Below are 22,762 nucleotides of genomic sequence, written 5' to 3' on the forward strand. Positions count from 1 at the left end.
GCGAACAAGTGTACTGTAACCTACTTCCTTTGTTTTCGGATTGTATTTCCTTAGGATTCTTCCAATGAATCTCAGTCTGGCATCTGCTTTACCGACGATCAACTTTATATGATCATTCCATTTTAAATCACTCCTAATGCCTACTCCCAGATAATTTATGGAATTAACTGCTTCCAGTTGCTGACCTGCTATATCACAGCTAAATGATAAAGGATCTTTCTTTCTATATATTCGCAGCACATTACACTTGTCTACATTGAGATTCAATTGCCATTCCCTGCACCATGCGTCAATTCGTTGCAGATCCTCCTGCATTTCGGTACAATTTTCCATTGTTACAACCTCTCGATATACCTCAGCATCATCCGCAAAAAGCCTCTCTGAGCTTCCGATGTTGTCCACAAGGTCATTTATGTATATTGTGAACAGCAACGGCCCTACACCACTCTCCTGCGGCACACCTGAAATCCCCCTTACTTCGGAAGACTTCTCTCCATTGAGAATGACATGCTTCTTTCTGTTATCTAGGAACTCTTCAATCCAATCACACAGTTGGTCTGATAGTCCATATGCTCTTACTTTGTTCATTAAACGACTGTTGATCATTTATATCAGAATGACAATCTACACTGCCATAAAACAGCATCTTTAAGGCAGTGGTTTATGGACAATAACGTTCCCATAATGGACTGGCCTGTCCAGTGTCCTGACCTGGACATTTGGGATGAGTAAGAAAGTCAGCTTCCCTCCAGACCCCAGAATGCAACATTACTGTCTTTTCTGGTTGCATCACCTTAGGGAGAATGGCTTGCAATTCCCCCATAGAATTGAGATTCCTCAGTGAAAGTGTCCCCAGGAGAGTTCAAGCCATCATAAAGGCGAAGGGTAGTTAGTTGCTTGGTCGATTTGGGGGAGGGGACCAAACAGCGAGGTCATCGGTCCCATCGGATTGGGGAAGGATGGGGAAGGATGGCGGCCATGCCCTCCCGAAGGAATCATCCCGGCATTTAGGGAAATCACGTAAAAGCTAAATCACGGAAAACCTAAATCAGGATGGCCGGACGTGGGTTAGCCGTCGTCCTGAATGCGGCGAAGGATGGACACAGCCTAGCTTAAAGTCCACTAACAGACGACCAGGTGACTTCAATCAGATAGTATATGTTGGCTGCTTTACTGTTCCTGTTGTCTATTAATAACCTGGCAGGCAACATTATGTTAACCTCCACAAATACTCTGACATGTGTTAGAACAATTTAAAATGGCGGAGATTAGCAACTTGCTTTAAGTGTCCAGAAATGTAAATACTGGCACTTCACAAAGCTCGAAAAAGCAGTATAAAGGATTAATTGAAACAATTATGTCTTCTTGTTTTTCCTGGCCCTTACCCCGTATCCTCATAGGGTCAGCATTGGGAACTAGCCACGTGTTTGCTATAGTCGGACCCTTCACTGATATGCAAGCTGGGGACAGAATCAAGGTGTTATGCAAATCACACCCAATGGATTTATGTAAAATCTACACAAGGTGTGTAGCGCAATCTTATACAGACCATGATACAAATCTTACGTAGATTGACTAGTCTCTATTTATTAAATTAACTGATCAAAGTTCCCTTCCAAAACTCATGACCGGAAAGCATTCTGGTGAGTTCTATTCTTTAACAGATAAATGCCATTCTAAAAAATTTCAGTTACATTTATTTCCTTTAAATGGAACACAAAACTGATCCTGAATTTGTACAAGGAACAATCATGTACATGAACGTAAATCAAACCTGTAAATAGTCCTCACTTGATAGAGAACCAAGTACAAACGACACTGCATGGAATCTAATGTGCTTCTCTACTACAAGAAAAGAGAAAAAAGAGAACAGGTGAAATGTATAATATCGATAAACAAGTACGTTATCGGATGCTTTATCACGATATGACCTAAGAAGGCAAAGTGGTCCTATGGACGCAACTGCTAAAAAATCTCAATTCGAATTCTGGGCGGCTGAAAAATTAATTGAAACCCTGCAGGCAGGAGCTGCGTATAGTACCGACAGTACGGTGCAAGGCAGTAAGCCGATGTTGGCTGCTACTTGTGGTCTGCACTGCTGCATGGAGATTGCCTCCGCCTTGGAGATCTGTCTAAGCGCGAGCGCGAAAAAACTCTGTTTGTGCGGGTGGCGGGACAAGTGAAACTGCAAATGAGATTAATCTGCAGTAAGGGCCCCAGAGTACACCACTGAGTCTTACGGCGGCCAGAAAACAACACTTCAAATTCTCTTCTGCCACGCGCCCAGACAGCGACTGCTCCACTATAACAGAACTCACACAATCGCCCCCGATTAACAAAGCTTTCATTAATTATGGCCTTACGACAGATTCGTCTAGACTCCCCCCCACTACTATTCTCCGTCAACCTAGGCGCCAACACCTTTCCTTTCCACCAAATCCCAACTGTGGAAATGAGCGCTTGGCAGCTCGTCTCCAATGTGAAATGAACAGAATTCTGATATGCATGCATCCTACTCCCAATCATGTACATGCTGGGACATAGGATCTGATCGCCTACTTTCCATGACAGTGTAATACAGCTGCAAAATGACATTAATTTGTATGTATACAAATTCATATTTTAGAAATGCAAGATAGGCTGATTTGATGGATCTTAATAACGGCATGTAGAGGCCAGAGGGCCTACCATCTTGCATTAGCCCCTTTTTCCTGGCTTTTATCCCATATCCTCACAGGTCGGGCATGTTAAAAGACTTGGCACTCACTGTTTGTGCTATAGCGTTGTCGGATACCCTTCCTGATGCCAGCGAGCCTCCCCAATTCTTGGATGTGGTTTGCTGAAGCGCACGGCAATTCGGTTGTGTCAAAAAAATTGTGAGAGAAAATCTCTTTTATATTCTTCCACTCTAAATAATACATAATAGTGTGAGTTCTTGTGTATTGTCTAGTCTGCTTGTTTGTGTCAAAACAATTACTAGTGTCAATCTCTTTTATATTCTTCCGCTACTAAATAATACACGATAGTGAAAGTTCTTGTGTATCATCTAGTCTGCTTTTGTGTGCCATTTGATAATGAACATATATATTTATACAGACCTGCAAAGTTCTTTTTGGTGGAATGTCTTGTAAGTAAGTTTGTTATTGTTCAAAACTTACAATTTCAGTTCCATAATTTTAAAATGATTGATAAATTATACATTATTTGTAGCGAAATAAAGTCCGAAACAGCTGGTTACTTGTAGGAAATGAAATTGTAATATGATCCACAGATCCACCTAAGGATGAGGATGCGAGTCCCCAAAACGCGCCATGAAGAAAATAAAAATGACTGACATATATGATTGTGTTAATTTATCCTTTACTTAATAAAAGATGTTAGTTTAGTAAAAGATGTTATGGACAGAAAGGAGAACGGTGCTTACATTATAGAAGAATTTAAAATCACAAGAAGTTTATCTTCCTGTGTCAGTCAAGGATACTTGCAGTTCCTTGGGAACATTTTGAGAAGGGAAGGGGGTGATTTTCTTTTTTAGAAATTATAAAAATTTATCTGGAGAATTAAGGTTTTATCAAACGTGAAATATTTTCCAAGGTGCAACATGCTAATGTGGCTGGAAACAAATTACTATTCTATTAAATTTTAAAAGTGTTACAATCGAGAAACTCTTGTCAATATTATATGCAGTCGTCTGTCTCTCACAGTGTTACTGTACTACACATCAGTAATCAGTGATCGCAATCAAATTAAGAAGAAGTATTATAAAAAAACAGTTATACGTTAAATGCATTTTTAAACTGAAGCTGTTGGAAACTAACACAAATTTCCATTTTGAAAACAGGTAAAATTTTAAAGACATTAACGAAATTCAGTTGGTCTGCAGGTATCAAATGTCCCATGGTAAAAGACCTTCATCCGCTTCAAGGTACACGATGGTGGTCTACAAATGCTACACGAAACTCAATCTTATTTCTTGCAACAAGAAAAATGAAGAAAATGATGGAAACTTATCGCGATCTCTTGTGCGCATTCACTCGTGGTCACTAGCCTGAAGCACTGACCAATAAACATCATGTGTTCTGGTGTACAGTATTCTCTGGGCTGGGTACAACACACTTCCAGACAATATCAACGAGTCATCATTGCAGTCAGTGAACTCATAGAAATGCCTGGGTGTTGCAGCTTGCAGGAATATGTGACTGAATAAATCGTAGGCTCAGTCGTAGGTAGACTTCGGTTCATTGGTAGGATACTGTAAAAATTCAATGAGTCCACAACGGAGATGGCTTACAAAGCATTCGTGTGACTCAGCCTAGAATAATGCTCAAAAGTGTGGAAACCGCACCAGATAGTACGGACAAGGGATACTGAATCAAAACAATTTGGAATATTATTACAAGGGAGACAGGACAACCAAGAGTACAGGATGACGGCATCACCATCAAAGCAAATGGAAACTTGATAAACAACTAGCCGGAAGTCGAAAATATTTTGAATAATCATTTTTTTAAATATTGTAGAGAAAATAGAATCTAAATGTTCATCAGATGAAGCAAGGCAGTTAATGGAAGAGGCCTTACCCACACTATTTGATACAATTAAAATTCCACCCACCTCTCCATCTGAAATCAGGAAGATAATAAACTCTCTCAAGAATAAAAGCTCACATGAGATTGATGGCATTTCTAACAGGATAATAAAAGCTTGTTCCCAAGAAATAAGTGGGATTCTTAAAATAAAGTTGTAACAAAATGTCAGTTTGGTTTCCAGAAGGGTTTTTCAACGGAAAATGCTATATATACTTTCACTAATGAAATATTAAATGCTCTGAGTAACCGGAAGTCACCCATTGGGATTTTTTGTCATCTATTAAAGCCTTTTGATAGTGTAAATCATGGAATACTTCTAGATAAGCTCAAGTACTGTGGTATGAATGGGACAGTGCTCAAATGGTTTAAATCATACCTAGCTGGCAGAGTGCAGAAAGTTGAAATAAACAGTTCGCATAGTATGCAAAAAACTGGTGATTTCTCAAACTGGGCGGCAATCAAGAATGGGGTGCCACAAGGTTCGTCTTGGGTCCTCTGCTGTTCTTAATATATATTAATGACTTGCCATTCTATATTCACGAAGATGCAAAGCTGGTACTTTTTGCCGATGATACAAGTATAGCTATCACACCTGACAGACAAGAATTAACTGGTGAAATTGTAAACGATGTTTTTCAGAAAAACATTAAGTGGTTCTCTGCAAATGGGCTCTCATTGTTGACAAAACACAGTATATACAGTTCCACACAGCAAATGGAATGACCCCATTAATAAATATAGACTTCGATCAGAAATCGGTAGCTAAGGTAGAATATTCAAAATTTCTGGGTGTCTGCATTGATGAGGGGTTGAACTGGAAAAAACACACTGAGGATCTGCTGAAACGTTTGAGTTTAGCTACTTATGCTATTAGGGTCACTGCAAATTTTAGATCTGAGTAAATTAGCTTACCACGCCTATTTTCATTCACTGCTTTCGTATGGCATCATATTCTGGGGTAGCTCATCATTGAGTAAAAGAGTGTTCATTGCACAAAAACGTGTAATCAGAATAATTGCTGGAGCTCATCCAAGATCATCCTGCAGACACTTACTTAAAGAGCTAGAAATCTTCACTGTAGCCTCACAATACATATATATACTTATGAAATTTGTTATTAACAATCTGAACGAATTCAAAAGTAATAGCAGTGTACATGGCTACAACACTAGGAGAAAGGATGATCTTCACTACTCAAGGTTAAATCTAACTTTGGCTCAGAAGGGGGTAAATTATGCTGCCACAAAAGTCTTTGGTCACTTACCTAATAGCATCAAAAGTCTGACAGATAGCCATATAGCATTTAAAAGGAAATTAAAAGAATTTCTTAATGGCAACTCCTTCTACTCATGAGATTAATTTTTGGATATAGTAAGTGGGTAATTCCCCAAACTCCACAAAAAAATTATTGAGTGTCATGTAATATTTTGTCTAATGTAATATCTTGTACATACATCTTTTATTAACCTGACACGTTCCACATCATTACAAAGTGTCGTATTCATGATCTATGGAACAAGTACTAATCTAATATCTGAACATTCACAAATAGTGGCCATAAAGTTTTTTGACACATGCAAGAGCATGAGTGAGATGCTGAAGAACACAACATGGCAGTCATTTGAAGACATATGCCAACTATTTTGTGAAATCCACCTATTTAAAAAGTTACAAGAACCAGCATTAAGTGAGGAATCTAGGAATACAAGATGCAACAATAAAGTAATGAGACAGATTTTGTTTGCAAGATGTGGCAACCCTGCAGGCTTGCTTAGGCACAATATCTTTGACCTTGGTCTATAAGCTGCTTCTAGTCCAAGCGGCACATCGATGCAATTGCTCAGTCGTGAGTTGTGCTGTAATAAGTTAACACGTGTTTGTGTCTCTTGTCATGGAAGTGGAACCGCATAATATTGCACAATGGCATGCCATTTCTTTTTGCGTTAAATTGGCTGAAAACGCCACGGCAACTTACAGTAAACTTCAGAAGGCTTTTGAAGAGGAGGTTATGTCAAGAGCTCAAGTTTTTCGTTGGCATAAAATGTTTAGTGAAGGCAGAACGAATGTTGAAGATGAAGACCGCAGTGGACGACCATCAACCTCATGGACGGATGTCAACTTCGCCAGGGTGCGTGAACTCGTACGATCTGATCGAAAATTATCCGTGAAAATGATTGCAGAAGAACTGAATATCAACTGAGAAACAGTTCGTCTAATAATAACTGAAGATCTTGGTATGAGAAAGATTTGTGCAAAAATGGTCCCCACAACAGCGAGATACACGGAAAAATGTGGCAGCCGATCTGTTAGAGCAAACGGAAATCAGTCTAGAATTGTTGCAACGTCTTATCACTGGTGATGAAAGTTGGTTTTTTCAGTACGATCCAGAGACAAAACGCCAAAGTTCGCAATGGTGCTCAAGGGGATCACCCAGACCAGGAAAAGCTCGCATGTCATAGTCAAAAGTGAAATGCATGCTTGTGTGCTTTTTTTAATTCCAAGGGAATTGTTCATAAAGAGTGGGTGCCTCCTGGACAAACAGTTAACTAATGTTAATACAACGAAATTTTAGAAAGATGTCGTAAAAGAGTTCTTCGTGTCCGTGCCAAGATTGCTGATAATTGGATTCTGCATCACGATAATGCGCCATCCCATACTGCTCTGTCAGTACAGAAATATTTAACCTCAAGACAAATTTCAGTACTACCACAGCCACCTTATTCACCAGATATCGCTCCGTTCGACTTTTTTCTATTTCAAAGAGTCAAAACGGCGGTCAAGGGACACCATTTTCAAACAACACAAGATGTCCAAAAAGCTGTGACGAGGGTCTTGACTAAAACGGTAAGCAACATTTCTTTCACATCAGTCTAATTACTTTATTGTCGCACCTCGTATACTACAACCCCGTAAATACCGCTCACGCAGTAACGGCGAAGAGCAGTTTACACCAATTGCAGTGTGCATACGGCATTGAAGCAATAATTCTTCCCGTCCTCCATACACGAATGGAACAGTATGAAGCCCTAGCAATTTGTAAGATGGAAAAAACCGTCTTCTATGCGCTTCACAGTGGCTTGCAGAGTATAGAAGCAGGTATACATGAAGAATGATGTGAGTACGTGATGGCTACTAGGCGTGTCTAACGTTAGTGGAATTTTTCAGGTAGGGTTCTCAACACGGCATGTCCAGAGGTTCAATTGTTTCACTAGTGCATCATTCGAAGACATGATAGCAAGTCTTCGAATGATGCACTGGTGAAAAGATTTAATAAACGACATCCAGGGATTTATGGCGCTATATGACATCATCGTTTACTTGGAGAGATGCATGTGGGACCAGAAGATGGCATAGTGAAATGCCGGAACTAGTAGCCTTCAAAATAAAATAAAATAACATCTCAGTTACATGGCTGTTGGAGAATTTCATTGATATTGACAATTAAGATCCCACACACTGTTGACTGTAGTGTAATGACTGTAGAACGAAGGTGACGCTACGAAACCGGGACAGCAGTGTGACAGGTAAGGTAGGCACAAGCCCTTCCAGGACTAGTCACGAGGAGATCGTAGGATTGTTCGACTGCCTATTACGAGTAGATGGATGACAAGAGATGAAATCCGAGCAGAGGTCATAAGAAGAATGTCTGCGAACCGTCAGGGGGAGTTTACTGGAAGCGCGGTTAAGATCTCTGACATGGTTCACTGGAACAGAGATTACTGGTGAGCCAGCGTGTCGGCGCGAATATCTCTGGTTTTATCTTCATGGTCTTTTAGCGGTATACACGCAGCAGGAACCCATATATTTGTTGACTCTTCTAGGAAAGTACGGTCTCGGAACGTTAACAATAAACCACATCGCGATGCGGAACGCCTCTCTTGTGGTGTCTGCCAGTGGAGTTGATAGATTATCTGAGTGACACTTTCGTGCTTATAAAATGATCCTGTAACGAAAAGAGCTGCTCTTCTTTGAATCTTCTCCGCTTTAGAGAAAACTGTCTTATTTGGTACGGATCCCATATTGACGAGCAATACTCAAGGATAGGTCGGACTGTAACGTCGCGAGTCAATACGTGATAACTGCTTTGCAGAACACCCCATAGCATTGGAGCCGTTGGCTGTGAAGGAGACAGCCAGTTGTGTCAGTTAATATGTCTTAACAATGATTCATTCGCACCTGTCGCTATGCTAGCCGTGGGAAGCGGTATCTGTGTCACTTCGAGTGACTGAATATTCAAACCCTAAGAATCTAAATAAAATATGTTAAATATGATTTAATATTATTTAAGGTCGATACACTGCTTTTTGTTATTAAAGAGAATATGGCATAAAAATTTCAGCCTTCTATCTGTTATAGTTCGGAGTTAGAGGAAATTACCTAAAACATCCCAAAACTCAGTTAGGAATAATAACAGTTTGTCTTTTATTATAATTTGAAATCATTACTGGAGTTCACAAAATGTCAGGTCAATTTATTAGAATTTTCATATTAAAAACGTTAACTACTTCTCATTTTCTGGGGATAGTGATTGGCGAAGGACAGTTTTGGCGTGAGAATGATCTCGAACGATTGTTCTGATTGGCTGGTCATTTTGATCAACTAATCAGAGTTTAGCAGTTCCCGCATACTGCCAGGTAGTTATAGGCGGTGGAAGGAGCAGCATGCAGGAATCGATAGTCAGCTATTGGACGTGCAGGTCATGTTGATCGTTTCAGTCTTCATTATGTGTAATATGAAGAAGTAATTGGTTTCTCGCGTCCAGATTGTGTTGTGTGTTGCGGTGAAAGCAGTTGCATTTACGGACAGTTTGGTGAAAATTGGAAGTTTTGGAACTGTTTTGTTGGAAAGACAACCGCATGTGAACTTTTGGTCTGTGTGTAAGAAATCCGCGTGGCATGTTCTGTTCTCATATATGGAATATTTGGCGAGCAGTTTCTGTTAAAGAAATCCACTGAAAAGGACCGAATGTGAAACTCTCTATTAGCAGCAGAACTTTGACTGTAAGATTTTTTAATCAGTCTGGGACGGACTTAGGTAAAATTCTGGCTGCCTTGTGTATGTACTGGGTTGCATGAACTGTGAACTGGGGACAATGATGTTGTTTGCTAATTACATGTGGGCTGATGGCAGGCTTTTTCATTTGAGCTAAAGGAAATAAAAAGACTTGTATTATAAATTTGATATTTTACTGAAGGAAAGAAGCAACCCTTCCGCCCGAAAATTATTATAAGGAATTCACAGGATAGCTGGATACTAGAGTTTACGCGGACTTTGCTACGTAAGTATCGGCGACGTTTTCATCAATGCTGCTGTTACGCCGTCTGAACAGTACATACGTATACAGAGAAACGAGATGGTGAACTGACGCCGTACTGAGGTAGGTGGAACTTTTGCATTGAACAGAGCAACGAACGAGCAAACTTTTATGAACCGCCCCGCCGCATGACTACGGTTTTATAAGATCCTTTGTTCAAGGACTACAGTGCCCGAGGATTCTAACACTGATTATCAGTCTCGCATCTACCTTTCCTGCGATTAATGTAAAGGTCGTTCCTCTACACATGGCTCCGTACGCATAGTCCTAAATATTTCATGGCAGTAACTGCTTCCAGTGATTGATCTTCAATCGCATACTCATACGACAATGCGTCTTCCTACGTGTACGCAATACGTTTTATTTGCCTATGTTGATGGTCCATTGCCACTCACTACACCTAATATCGATCCTCTGCAGGTATTCCTGCATTTAGTTACAATCTACTACCGCTGCAACTTTTTCTACATACAACAGCAATCGCGAAAAGCGTCATAGAACTTCCGATGTTGCCTCCTATATCATTTGGCAGTTATGGAACGTATTGTTTAATAGGTTCCTTTTAGATGTCATTTTAAATAACTTCGATTTAAGAATCTTTTTAATCTCCCTGAGCAATGTATTGTACAATTTTATTCCTTCGTGAAAAACGTTGTCCTGAGTTTTATGTTTATTGTATCTTGGTAAATGTAAGATGAGTCTTTATCTTGTTCCGTGGACATATACAGGGGTGTTTGTGCAGAAATTATCAAGATTATTTTTGATGCGCGTAACTGATTGGCGAGTGAAATCACATGCTGTAAGTGGAGATCGTGATGATGATATTATGATGATAATACCTCCGAAGTAGCACTGAAAGGCCTGAGTCGAAACAAGGCCCCGGAAGTAGACAACATTCCATTAGAACTACTGACGGCCTTGGGAGAGACAGTCCTGACAAAACTCTACCATCTGGAGAGCGAGATGTGTGAGACAGGCGAAATACCCTCAGACTTCAAGAAGAATATAATAATTCCAATCCCAAAGAAAGCAGGTGTTGACAGATGTGAAAATTGCCGAACTATCAGTTTAATAAGTCACGGATGCAAAATACTAACACGAATTCTTTGCAGACGAATGGAAAAACTGGTAGAAGCTGACCTCGGGGAAGATCAATTTGGTTTCCGTAGAAATACAGGAACACGTGAGGCAACACTGACCCTACGACTTATCTTAGAAGCTAGATTAAGGAAAGGCAAACCTACGTTTCTAGCATTTGTATACTTAGAGAAAGCTTTTGACAATGTTGACTGGAATACTCTCTTTCAAATTCTGAAGGTGGCAGGGGTAAAATACAGGGAGCGAAAGGCTATTTACAATTTGTACAGAAACCAGATGGCTGTTATAAGAGTCGAGGGGCATGAAAGGGAAGCAGTGGTTGGGAAAGGAGTGAGACAGGGTTGTAGCCTCTCCCCGATGTTATTCAATCTGTATATTGAGCAAGCAGTGAAGGAAACAAAAAAAAATTCGGAGTAGGTATTAAAATCCATGGAGAAGAAATAAAAACTTTGAGGTTCGCCGATGACATTGTAATTCTGTCAGAGACAGCAAAGGACTTGGAAAAGCAGTTGAACGGAATGGGTAGTGTCTTGAAAGGAGGATATAAGATGAACATCAAGAGAAGCAAAACGAGGATAATGGAATGTAGTTGAATTAATCAGATTGGGAAATGAGACGCTTAAAGTAGTAAAGGATTTTTGCTATTTGGGGAGCAAAATAACTGATGATGGTCGAAGTAGAGAGGATATATAATGTAGACTGGCAATGGCAAGGAAAGCGTTCCTGAAGAAGAGAAATTTGTTAACATCGAGTATAGATTAAGTGTCAGGAAGTCGTTTCTGAAAGTATTTGTGTGGAGTGTAGCCATGTATGGAAGTGAAACATAGACGATAACTAGTTTGGACAAGAAGAGAGTAGAAGCTTTCGAAATGTGGTGCTACAGAAGAATGCGGAAGATTAGATGGGTAGATCACATAACTAATGAGGAGATATTGAATAGAATTGGGGAGAAGAGAAATTTGTGGCACAAATTGACTAGAATAAGGGATCGGTTGGCAGGACATGTTCTGAGGCATCAAGGGATCACCAATTTAGTATTGGAGGGCAGCTTGGAGGGTAAAAATCGTAGAGGGAGACCAAGAGATGAATACACTAAGCAGATTCACAAGGATGTAGGTTGCAGTAAATACTGGGAGATGAAGAAGCGTGCATAGAGTAGCAAGGAGAGCTGCATCAAACCAGTCTCTGGACTGAAGACCACAACAACAACAACAACAACAACATGAAACTTCCTGGCAGATTAAAACTGTGTGTCGGACCGAGACTCGAACTCGGGACCTTTGCCTTTCGCAGGCAAGTCTCGGTCCGGCACGCAGTTTTAATCTGCCAGGAAGTTTCATATCAGCGCACACTCCGCTGCAGAGTGAAAATCTCATTCTGGAAACAACATTTTCGTAAAGACAATCTTTGCACATCTATAAACTGTAGCTGATGTTGTGTGGACTATCTGTTCTGTCTTAATTTGTCTAAGGATGGCTTGCGCTCTACAACGACCTATCAGATAAATACTCTAGGACATCAGTACTGTATACTGAGCGATGCAGTTCAGTGGTTAGCACACTGGACTAGCATTCCGGAGGGCGACGGTTCAAATCCGCGTCCGGCCATCCTGATTTAGGTTTCGCGCGATTTTCCTAAATCGCTTCAGACAAATCTCGCGGTGGTTCCTTTGAAATGGCACGGCCGGCTTCGTTCCCCATCCTTTTCTAATCCGATGGGACCGATGACCTCGCTGTTTGGTCCCCTCCCCCAACCCAGCCAACTATCAATACTGTATATTTCAGTTTTAATATGTCTGTGCTCCTTCAAGTAGCGATGGATATTGCACAGATTTGCATGTGATATCTGAAAACAAATAAATCATTATTATCTGTTCAATTTTAATCGATAATAGCTTAGAAGTTTAACACAATAAAGGAAGTCTAGCAGGTGTAATTTTCCTCCTAGAGTCTCCACCAATGGTAAGTTTCTTGCTAATTTTAAGTGAAGCTGCCCTAAAACATTATTTCGAATCTTTCGCTTTAGATTTTCAACTTTTCTCTTCGATCTCCTGTGCTTCAGTTTCAGATTCTGTGACGTTACCCCGTAAAAAAGTTCGGCAGTCCAATAACCGCCATAGAGCAGTAATCTGAATGGGATTGACATTTGAGAGCGAAGGTGTCAACGTATCCTCCATCTTCAGAAGAGAGGTAGCATAGTGAAAATTTCTATGCCAAAAGTGCCAATGCAGTTAAAAAGAAAGGGGTATACAGATTTCGAGGTCCCGTATGGAATTCCTTTACAAGATTCGTTTGGAGTGGTAACTTGATAACAAATTGGCTGAAAGAAGAGTGTGTTATTGGATAAACAGAGACTGAGTCAGGTGGCTCAATGGTTGACCGTTCCTCCTTCAACGTCGTCTCAACTGATTTCTTCCCCAGTGTTTTACTGGAGTAGAGAGCCGTCTCAAATGAAGTCCAACGTCGACAGTACGTTAAACTGTAACCGGCGCTCCCTAAATTCCACCCCCTATCACAGACAGCGTGTGGCACTAACCTTTCTCCAAACGTGAGCAGCTTCGCCAGCTGCTCCCCGTTTGCGGCCAGCATGATGTAGGCGTCGCAGCCATCGTGTTTTACCTGGTTCAGGACTGGTCCCCCATTGAAATCCCACTCAGACAACTCCTCGTTCTCTTCGACCAGCACCTGCAAGCAATACGTGTTTATTGGAGGAAGATTCAGCAAAATTGTATTACAAGATGCGAGAGCAAACCATTTTTCCTAACCTTGTAATAAGGCAGGCTCCTTATTTTCTTGAAGAATGGATATGTAAATACATCCTGGTACAACGGATCGGTCAGTATGGCCAAGCAGTTGAGATCACCGGCCAGGGGAGTCGTAATGGCGACGAGAAGCTTGTCAAGGCCTCCAGCCTCTGTCCGTTCCCTCAGAATGCGGGCCATGTGGGACGACCTGCAACAGGAGGCACTCATGCACATTCTGAGAGTTTAGGACTACTGCAAACTTGCAAATCTGAAGGTAGCAGGGGTAAAATACAGGGAGCGAGAGGCTATTTACAATTTGTACAGAAACCAGATGGCTGTTATAAGAGTCGAGGGACATGAAAGGGAAGCAGTCGTTGGGAAGGGAGTGAGACAGGGTCGTAGCCTCTACCCGATGTTATTCAATCTGCATATTGAGCAAGCAATAAAGGAAACAAAAGAAAAATTCGGAGTAGGTATTAAAATCCATGGAGAAGAAATAAAAACTTTAAGGCTCGCCGATGACACTGTAATTCTGTCAGAGACAGCAAAGGACTTGGAAGAGCAGTTGAACGGAATGGACAGTGTCTAGAAAGGAGGATATAAGATGAACATCAAGAAAAGCAAAACGAGGATAATTTAATGTAGTCGAGTTAACTCGGGTGATGCTGAAGGAATTAGATTAGGGAATGAGACACTTAAAGTAGTAAAGGAGTTTTGCTATTTGGGGAGCAAAATAACTGATGCTGGTCCAAGTAGAGAGGATATAAAATGTAGACTGGCAATGGCAAGGAAAGCGTTTCTGAAGAAGAGAAATTTGTTAACATCGAGTATAGATTTAAGTGTCAGGAAGTCGTTTCTGAGAGTGTTTGTATGGAGTGTAGCCATGTATGGAATTGAAGCATGGACGATAAATAGTTCGGACAAGAAGACAATAGAAGCTTTCGAAATGTGGTGCTACAGAAGAATGCTGAAGATTAGATGGGTAGATCACATAACTAATGAGGAGGTATTGAATAGAAATGGGGAGAAGAGGAGTTTGTGGCACAACTCGACTAGAAGAAGGGATCGGTTGGTACGACATTTTCTGAGGCATCAAGGTATTACCAACTTAGTATTGGAGGGCAGCTTGGAGGGTAAAAATCTTAGAGGGAGACCAAGAGATGAATACACTAAGCAGATTCAGAAGGATGTAGGCTGCAGTACGTACTGGGAGATGAAGCAGCTTGCACAGGATAAAGTAGCATGGAGAGCTGCATCAAACCAGTCTCTGGACTCAAGACCACAACAACAACATTATGAGAGGCTGTAAAATGATAACCGAACACCCGCTTCAATGGGCCATGGAATGATTCAATTCGAAAGTGATCACCACACGTGTTGAGACAGTTATTCCACCGGGTTCGAGACGACCAGTTTCTGGTTCGTAGAACTCAGTCTGTCGCTAACGGGTGAACAAGCACACCCTCTCGTGCACTTCTTCTTCCGACTGAAACCGACGTCCACGTATGTCTTTCTTCAGGTCACAAAAGATATGAAAGTTAGGCGGTGAAAGATCCGGACTGTGCGGAGGACGTCGCAGTATTTCTCAAACAGGCATCCGACTGCCAGTGTGGGGCGGGCGCTGTCGTGGACCAGGGAATGATTCCGACCGAGAGCGTTCCGACAGCCCTAGATTAAACGGCACAGCCGACATTGGAAACATCCCACATCTCCCCAGTCAAAGAAATCCAAATCTGCTCACACAAGTTCCGTATAATTCGTCCGACAGCAAAGGCCCTCTGGTCGTCGTCTTCCTCGAGCGTGGAATCACAATCAGTGCGCAGCGCTGTGAAGACACTGCAGAAACTGCGACGCGGCATAAAGTCGAAACGCCCAGGAATACTGACGGACGAAATCATTCTGTTGCACGATAGCGCCCGTCCCCACACACTGCCAATCGGACGAAGGCTGCGTTTCGGAGATTTTTCACCGTGGGAGTATCACATCTATCGCGACATGAAGGAAAACGTGCGTGAACGTCGGTTTTCATTTCACTGCTCCTTATAAACAACTTGCGAGAGAATATTAGGTAAGATCTTCTCAACCGATCATATCTGTTCGGCTGCAATCCAGATGACTGAATACGTCCAATAGCACTGTTATCAGGTCAGTCAAATGGTTCAAATGGCTCTGAGCACTATGGGACTTAACGTCTGAGGTCATCAGTCCCCTAGAACTTAGAAATACTTAAACCTAACTAACCTAAGAACATCACACATCCATGCCCGAGAAAGGATTCGAACCTGCGACCGTAGCGGTCACGCGGTTACAGACTGTAGCGCCTATAACTGCTCGGCCACCCCGGCCGGCCAGGTCAGTCATCCTAAATATTGCGTCAAAAAATCTGACGGTAACCTTGTTTTTTCTTACCCATATTGGGCGCCAAATGTTTGATCTGAAATCACGCTCGGCGTCAAAAATGTTCTGTCTATTGTGGCCTCTTTCATACAGCTATACCTTATTCTGATTTAATTAAATGCACGTTGAGATTAGAAACTGTAGGATGATTATCTGCAGGCTTAGTTTATGCTTAAGAGGTTCAATTAATTTAAAACTTAATCTCGTGCTGTTGTCAATAAATCATGGTTTCACTTGCATGGCCTTATTATGCATTATGTCCAGGCCTGCCAGTTCGTGATATACAGAGTGATCCAGCTGCCCCTACCGATGACATTTTATGCAACTCGCAGTGTTATATATAGCTTCAATAAACCACGCGCGATATTTCCATACGCTCTCGCTCGCTACGCACGAAGTATTAGTCATAGAGAAAAAAAATGAACTGGAACTTTTTATAGGAAATTTAATGTAGTTAAACTTTGTACTGCGATATTTCTTTGCTGACGGCTGGGGTTTTGGGGTTATTCGTGAAAAACATACAAAAGTGAGATCAAACGCACCTCCATCCCCACACACTCATCCCTCACTGTCAGAATTTCTAGTATGTTGTGCGTGAAACTCCCTCCCACAGATGTACAAAAATTTTCGAATACACGAATTGTTCCAGGTATTAGACCTTTTTTGGTCTCTGTTCATCGGCGTATTACGCTACCGGCATAGTAGGCTATATTTCGTTAACATTATTAATTTAAACATGCCCGAGAGGGTACTGAAAGAAAAACCCCTTTATAAACGTTACGCTACATCCACATCTACGTCTGCGTGATTATTCTGCTATGCACAATAAAGTGCCTGGCAGAGGGTACAATGAACCACTTTCAAGTTCTCTCTCTCTCTCTCTACCGTTCCACTCTCTCTCACTAAAACTAATTGCACTAAAACTAATTACGTTGACAGTTCGATCCAAGGTTAATCCTCTCAAGCACAGTAGTTTCGTAGTCAGAAGGCCCAACGAATAGAACAATGTAATAGTTTATTTTATGCTGTTAAAATTCCCAAATTTGTCAGACAAAATTCATACAAAGTCAGTTTTATACTTTGTAAGTGCTCGGCCAACCCGATGGCTTACTAAGGCCAGTCAATGAAAACCAAAAAAGGTAGCATGTGGGAAATAATTCGTAAAATTGCAAATTTTTGTACGGTAATAGAAGGGAGTGCCATGAACAACATACTAGAAATCTTGAGCGGTGGCGACAGGTGGGGAGTTGAGGTTCTTTTTAATGTCACTTTTGTATGTTTTTATGAATGACTTGAAAACTACGACCTGTAGCGAGAACGCATTCCACTACAAAATTTAACTACATTAAATTTCCTACAAAAGCTCTTATTCATTGTCCTGTAGGACTAATCGTTTTCGCGTAGCGAGCGAGAGAATATGAAAGTTTCGCGCTTGTTTTGTGAAGGACAGATATACACTGAAGAGCCAAAGAAACTGGTATACCTGCGTAATACCGTGTAGGGCCACTGCGAGCACGCAGAAGTGTCGCAACACGACGTGGCATGGACTCGACTAATGTCGGAAGTAGTGCTGAGGGGAACTGACACCATGAATCCCGCAGGGCTGTCCATAAATCCGTAGGAGTACGAGATGGTGGAGATCTCTTCTGAACAGTACGATACAAGGCATCCCAGATATGCTCAACAATGTTCATTTCCGAGGGGTTTGGTGGCCATCGGAAGTGTTCGAACTCAGAAGAGTATTCCTGGAGCCACTCTGTAGCAATTCTGGACGTGTGGGCTGTCGCATTGTCCTGCTGGAATTGCCCAAGTCAATCGGAATACACAATCGACACGAATGGATGCAGGTGATCACACAGTATGCTTATGTTCGTGTCACCTGTCAGAGTCGTATCTAGACATAACAGGAGTCCCATATCACTCTAGCTGCACACGCCCCACACCATTACAGAGCCTCTACCAACAGTCCCCTCCTGATATGCAGGGTCCACGGATTCATGAGGTTGTCCCCATACCTGTACACGTCCATTCGCTCGATACAATTTTAAAAGAGACTCGTCCGACCAGGCAACATGTTTCCAGTCATCAATAGTCCAATGTCGGTGTCGACGGCCCAGACGAGGCGCAAAGCTTTGCGTCGTGCAGTCATCAAGGGTAATAAAGGGTACACAAGTGGGCCTTCGCTCCGAAAACCAATATCGATTATGTTTCGTTGAATGGTTTGCACGCTGACACTTGTTGATGAGCTATCACTGAAATCTGCAGCAATTTGGAGAAGGGTTGCACTTCTATCTCGTTGAGCGATTCTCTTCATTCGTCGTTGGTCCCGTTCTTGCAGAATCTTCTTCCGGCCGCGGCGATGTCGGAGATTTGATGTTTTACCGGATTCCTGATATTCACGGTACACTCTGAAATGGTCTTACGGAAAAATCGCCACTTCATCGGCACGTCGGAGATGCTGTGTCGCATCGCTCGTGCGCTGACTGTAACATCACGTTCAAACTCACTTAAATCTTGATAACCTGCCATTGTAGCAGCAGTAACCGATCTAAAAACTGTGCCAGACACTTGTCTGACACAGGCGTTGCCGACCGCACTGCCGTCTTCTGCCTGTTTAGATATCTCTGCATTTGAATACACATACCTATACAAGTTTCCTTGGCGCTTCACTTTATCACTGCGTGTTGCATAACACGACATCGTTAGGGGCCGCTGAATCACCGTGTATATACGAGGTAATAATCTTGCAGGCCTGGACATTATGCATAATAAGGCCGCACAAATGAAAGAATGATTTATTGATTGTATGACGAGATTCAATTTGAATCAGTTCGGTTGCAGGTTTGTTTGACCCATGGGAGAACGCCACAGCGATGTGAAAGGAAGATTTGGTTTAACATTCCGTCGACATCGAGGTAATTAGAGACGGAGAACATGCTCGGATTGTGTCAAGGATGGGGAAGGAAACTGGTCGTGCAGTTTCAAAGGAACCATCCCGGAATTTGCGTGGACTGATGTAGAAAAATCACAGGAAACCTAAATCTGGATGGCCGGACGCTGGTTTGAGCCGTCGTCCTCACGAATGCGAGTTGCACCACCTCGCTCGGTGTGACCTGAACAACCTGATTTGGCAGTACAGCAGGATGTGAGTGAGGGTAGACGAGACTATCTAAGCAGAAGAAAGTTAAATGGAAGTGGACCTGGAAATACGTGGTAGTGGCACGTAGGTGAAAGTTGGAAGGAGTAGCCAGTGTGATTTCGGGAGGGATACGGGATCACTCAAGGTAATGGATGTCTTTAAGGACAGTTGTGACATATCGTTATGGGGTGACGGTTGGACGAAGGTAGTTGTTAAGATCGAGTGGTTTGTCCGTGGGGCGAACGTGGACAATCATTCCGGGTTTTGTGGGAGGAAGTTTAACCTTGCGCTTGTAGCAGTATATTGGTAACATAAGCTGCAGTTGCTACGTTAGGATGGAGGCTGTACTTAAGAAGTCAGTCCTGTCGTATTTAATTGTTATTTGCATTCCCCCGCCCCTGTCCTAGGGAAGAGAGAATAGCAACGGTCATGTTCTCACTCTTCGTCTTTTGGTTAAAAGAATAAAAAAACACATAATAATGCAAGACGTGAGTAAATAGTAATTATATGAGTTTGATGAGTTGAAACTGAAATGAGTGTTCCTGGTAACATTTTCTATCTGAGGGATTTGGATGCAGATCTGATTGGAAAAGAAGCTGTATAATAACGGATTTGGTATGAGTACTGGGGAGAGTCTAGAGACGGAATGTAGATGTTGGGAAGGGGGTAGTATTGCAGTTATTCGGGTCAAAGGTGGAAAGTAGTCTTCATAGAGTTGATGCATCTTAGGAACAATTTCGTAGTCCAGGAAGGAGAACTGGTTGAAATTACCGTGAGAAGGGACATCGGGTGTCTGAGGATGCAATAAAGTGAGACGAGTTGATAGAGTCGAGTCAGCAGGCAAGGTTCTCAATCATGTGAGCCCACTTCGAGGGATACATAGGATTTACAAAAGTGTTACAGGTGTCCGAAGGGACGTGGAAATTTTTGAGGTGTGGTAGAAAGGCGCACAATAATTTTGCTCCTAGTGGTAGCTAAAAGCAATGGCGCCTTTGAGAACGTAAAGTATCAATACTTTTCGTCCAATGCCGCGTCCCTAATGACAGTAACGAGTCAGTTCCTATCACAATTTCTTTCGTTTGTCTGGACTGCCAACGCCAACCATAGACTAAAGAGAAAAATATGCGTCGTGAAAAAATTGTTCGTTCAACAAATATTTCATCTAGAAACAAATCGTGGGCGCTACACTTGCTTAGGAAAAGTGCCAAACGCGCATGAAAAGACTGAGAATAAAACTTCCTGGCAGATTAAAATTGTGTGCCGGGCCAAGACTCAAACTCGGGACCTTTCCCTTTCGCACTCTACCATCTGAGCTACCCAAGCTCAACTGCGAACCTTCGCAGGAGAGCTTCTGTAAAGTTTGGAAGGTAGGAGACGAGGTGCTGGCAGAAGTGAAACTGTGAGGACGGGACGTGAGTCGTCCTTGGCTAGCTCAGATAGTTCCCGCCACGGCCGCCCTCTGTAATAAAAAAACTACGTAAAGGAAACAACGATCAACTTGAACGGATGTGTTGTGACGTCCGCCCAGACCAAACGCAACGAACAATACCGATAAAAAAGATGGTAGAGCACTTGCCCACGAAAGGCAAAGGTCCCGAGTTCGAGTCCCGGTCCGGGACACAGTTTTAACATGCCAGGTAGTTTCATATCAGCGCACACTCCGCTGCAGAGTGAAAATCTCATTCTCGAAACTTAGAATAGTAAGTTCCACGTTATTATGCACGGCAGAACGTTTACTAAATGCTGCACAACACGTAAAAGTGACACAGACACATGACACTATTTTCCAACATTGCCACCAACTCTGTCTGAACAAAGGCCGGAACGTTCTATCAGTTGTTCAATCCCTAGACAATAGAAATTCGCTCCTGGGTCACAGAGCAATTCGCGAACCGCTGTGGGGACGTCCTTATCATTGTAAAATCTCTTGCCTCATTCGACTGCCTGGACATTGTGGTTGATGTCGATGGCCCTCCTTTCCGATCAGCATCACCGGGGTATGTATAACCTTAGTCAAATTTCTGGCGCTGTTTCACAACTGTTCGACGCATCATTGCATTTGACCAACATACTGCCAGAATTACACAGTGAGTCTGTATGCAATTTAAACGCTGTGGACCCAAGAATCGTTCTGTCCCGTGTACTTCAACTTTGGATTGTATTTCCAGTTGCTGTGCCGTTTCACTCCCACACTGTGAAGCATCTGTTACACGTATCGCTGCATAACGGTGTCTGCAGGAAAATGCGGAACATGTACCTTATGAGCAAACTAGGCTGACACTCCGCAGTGACTGATGGAGCGACCGTAAAGGCATTTCCCATCTACAGCATCTCGCATCGGGCATCGTGCCGAGTGTCAACTTAGTTTGCGCGAATTATTCTCTTCAGAAGATGTGCCACTCTTGTTGCGCGACGCTCTTAGCGTTGATGATGTTTGGATTGTGGGGCGCTCAACTGAGCGGTCATCAGCGCCCGTACAAAGTACCGATTTTTACACAGTCAAATCTAGCCACTATCACGAATGATGATGATGATGATGATGATGAAATGATGAGGACAACACAAATACCCAGTCCCCGGGAAAAGAAAATCCCCAACCCCGTCGGAATCGAACTCAGGACCCCGTGATCTAGAGGCAGCAACGCTAGCCACTAGACGCTCTTAGCGTGGGCCGACATGCCTAATTCTCTTTCTGAAGTATCTGCATATTTGATCGACAGCTTCTTTGGTTCCAAAACGCACCAACTTACATGTTGGACAGCCGCCTAAGACGCTGAATACCGTCCGGCAGAGTTTCGTTGCCAGTGATGGAGAGGCACGTGTGGGCGACACTGCAGACGAGTAGCAGCGACGGCCAGGCGGTGTTCCCGGCCATGTCTGGTCGCACTGTCGCTGAGCTCACATGCGGATCTGCCTCTCTTAATAATGCAGCGGACATGGCGGCCTGACATTTACCCCCCTAAAATAGTCAGCACCGCAATTAAGCGCGCGTGTCCAGCTAAGTGGCCTGCTCTGCGTGACCGGCCGTTCCGTTTTCTCTTCCCTCTAAAGAAGAAAACAGCCTTTACCACTTTCTTGGAACTCTTCGTGGAGGACCACTACTAATCTGAGGCTATGTTGAAGCACCGTGTCTTCACAGATCACTGATATTTTCATATGACTAGTATCGCCTATTGTCGAAATTCCACCAATCGTGTTTACAAAGTAACGAAATCCACTTCCTTTATTTAATTAACTGGAATTTATTCGTATGCAGATTCTAATTTCTTAATTGAACAAGTGAAGATACACTACTGGCCATTAAAATTGCTGCACCACGAAGATGACGTACTACGGACGCGAAATTTAACCGACAGGAAGAAGATGCTGTGATATGCAAATGATTAGCTTTTCAGAGCATTCACACAACACTGGCGCCGGTAGCGACACCTACAATGTGCTGACATGAGGAAAGTTTCCAAACGATTTCTCATACAGAAACA

The 22,762-nt window shown here is 42.5% G+C and overlaps 1 protein-coding gene across 1 annotated transcript in view; it reads right to left on the reverse strand.

The window, feature by feature from the left end:
• Nucleotides 1-22,155, reverse strand: part of LOC124803415 — a 129,470-nt gene extending 107,315 nt beyond the window's left edge. Inside the window, exons 1-3 of the mRNA XM_047264635.1 lie at nt 22,031-22,155; nt 13,766-13,952; nt 13,537-13,685 (exon numbers count right to left, since the gene is read on the reverse strand). Coding sequence (XP_047120591.1) covers nt 13,537-13,685; nt 13,766-13,952; nt 22,031-22,155 — 461 coding nt within the window. The remainder of the gene's footprint in view (nt 1-13,536; nt 13,686-13,765; nt 13,953-22,030) is intronic.
• Nucleotides 22,156-22,762: the final 607 nt, after the last annotated feature.

This window comes from Schistocerca piceifrons, chromosome 1, assembly GCF_021461385.2.
Source record: "Schistocerca piceifrons isolate TAMUIC-IGC-003096 chromosome 1, iqSchPice1.1, whole genome shotgun sequence".
In the NCBI taxonomy this organism is placed as follows: domain Eukaryota; kingdom Metazoa; phylum Arthropoda; class Insecta; order Orthoptera; family Acrididae; genus Schistocerca; species Schistocerca piceifrons.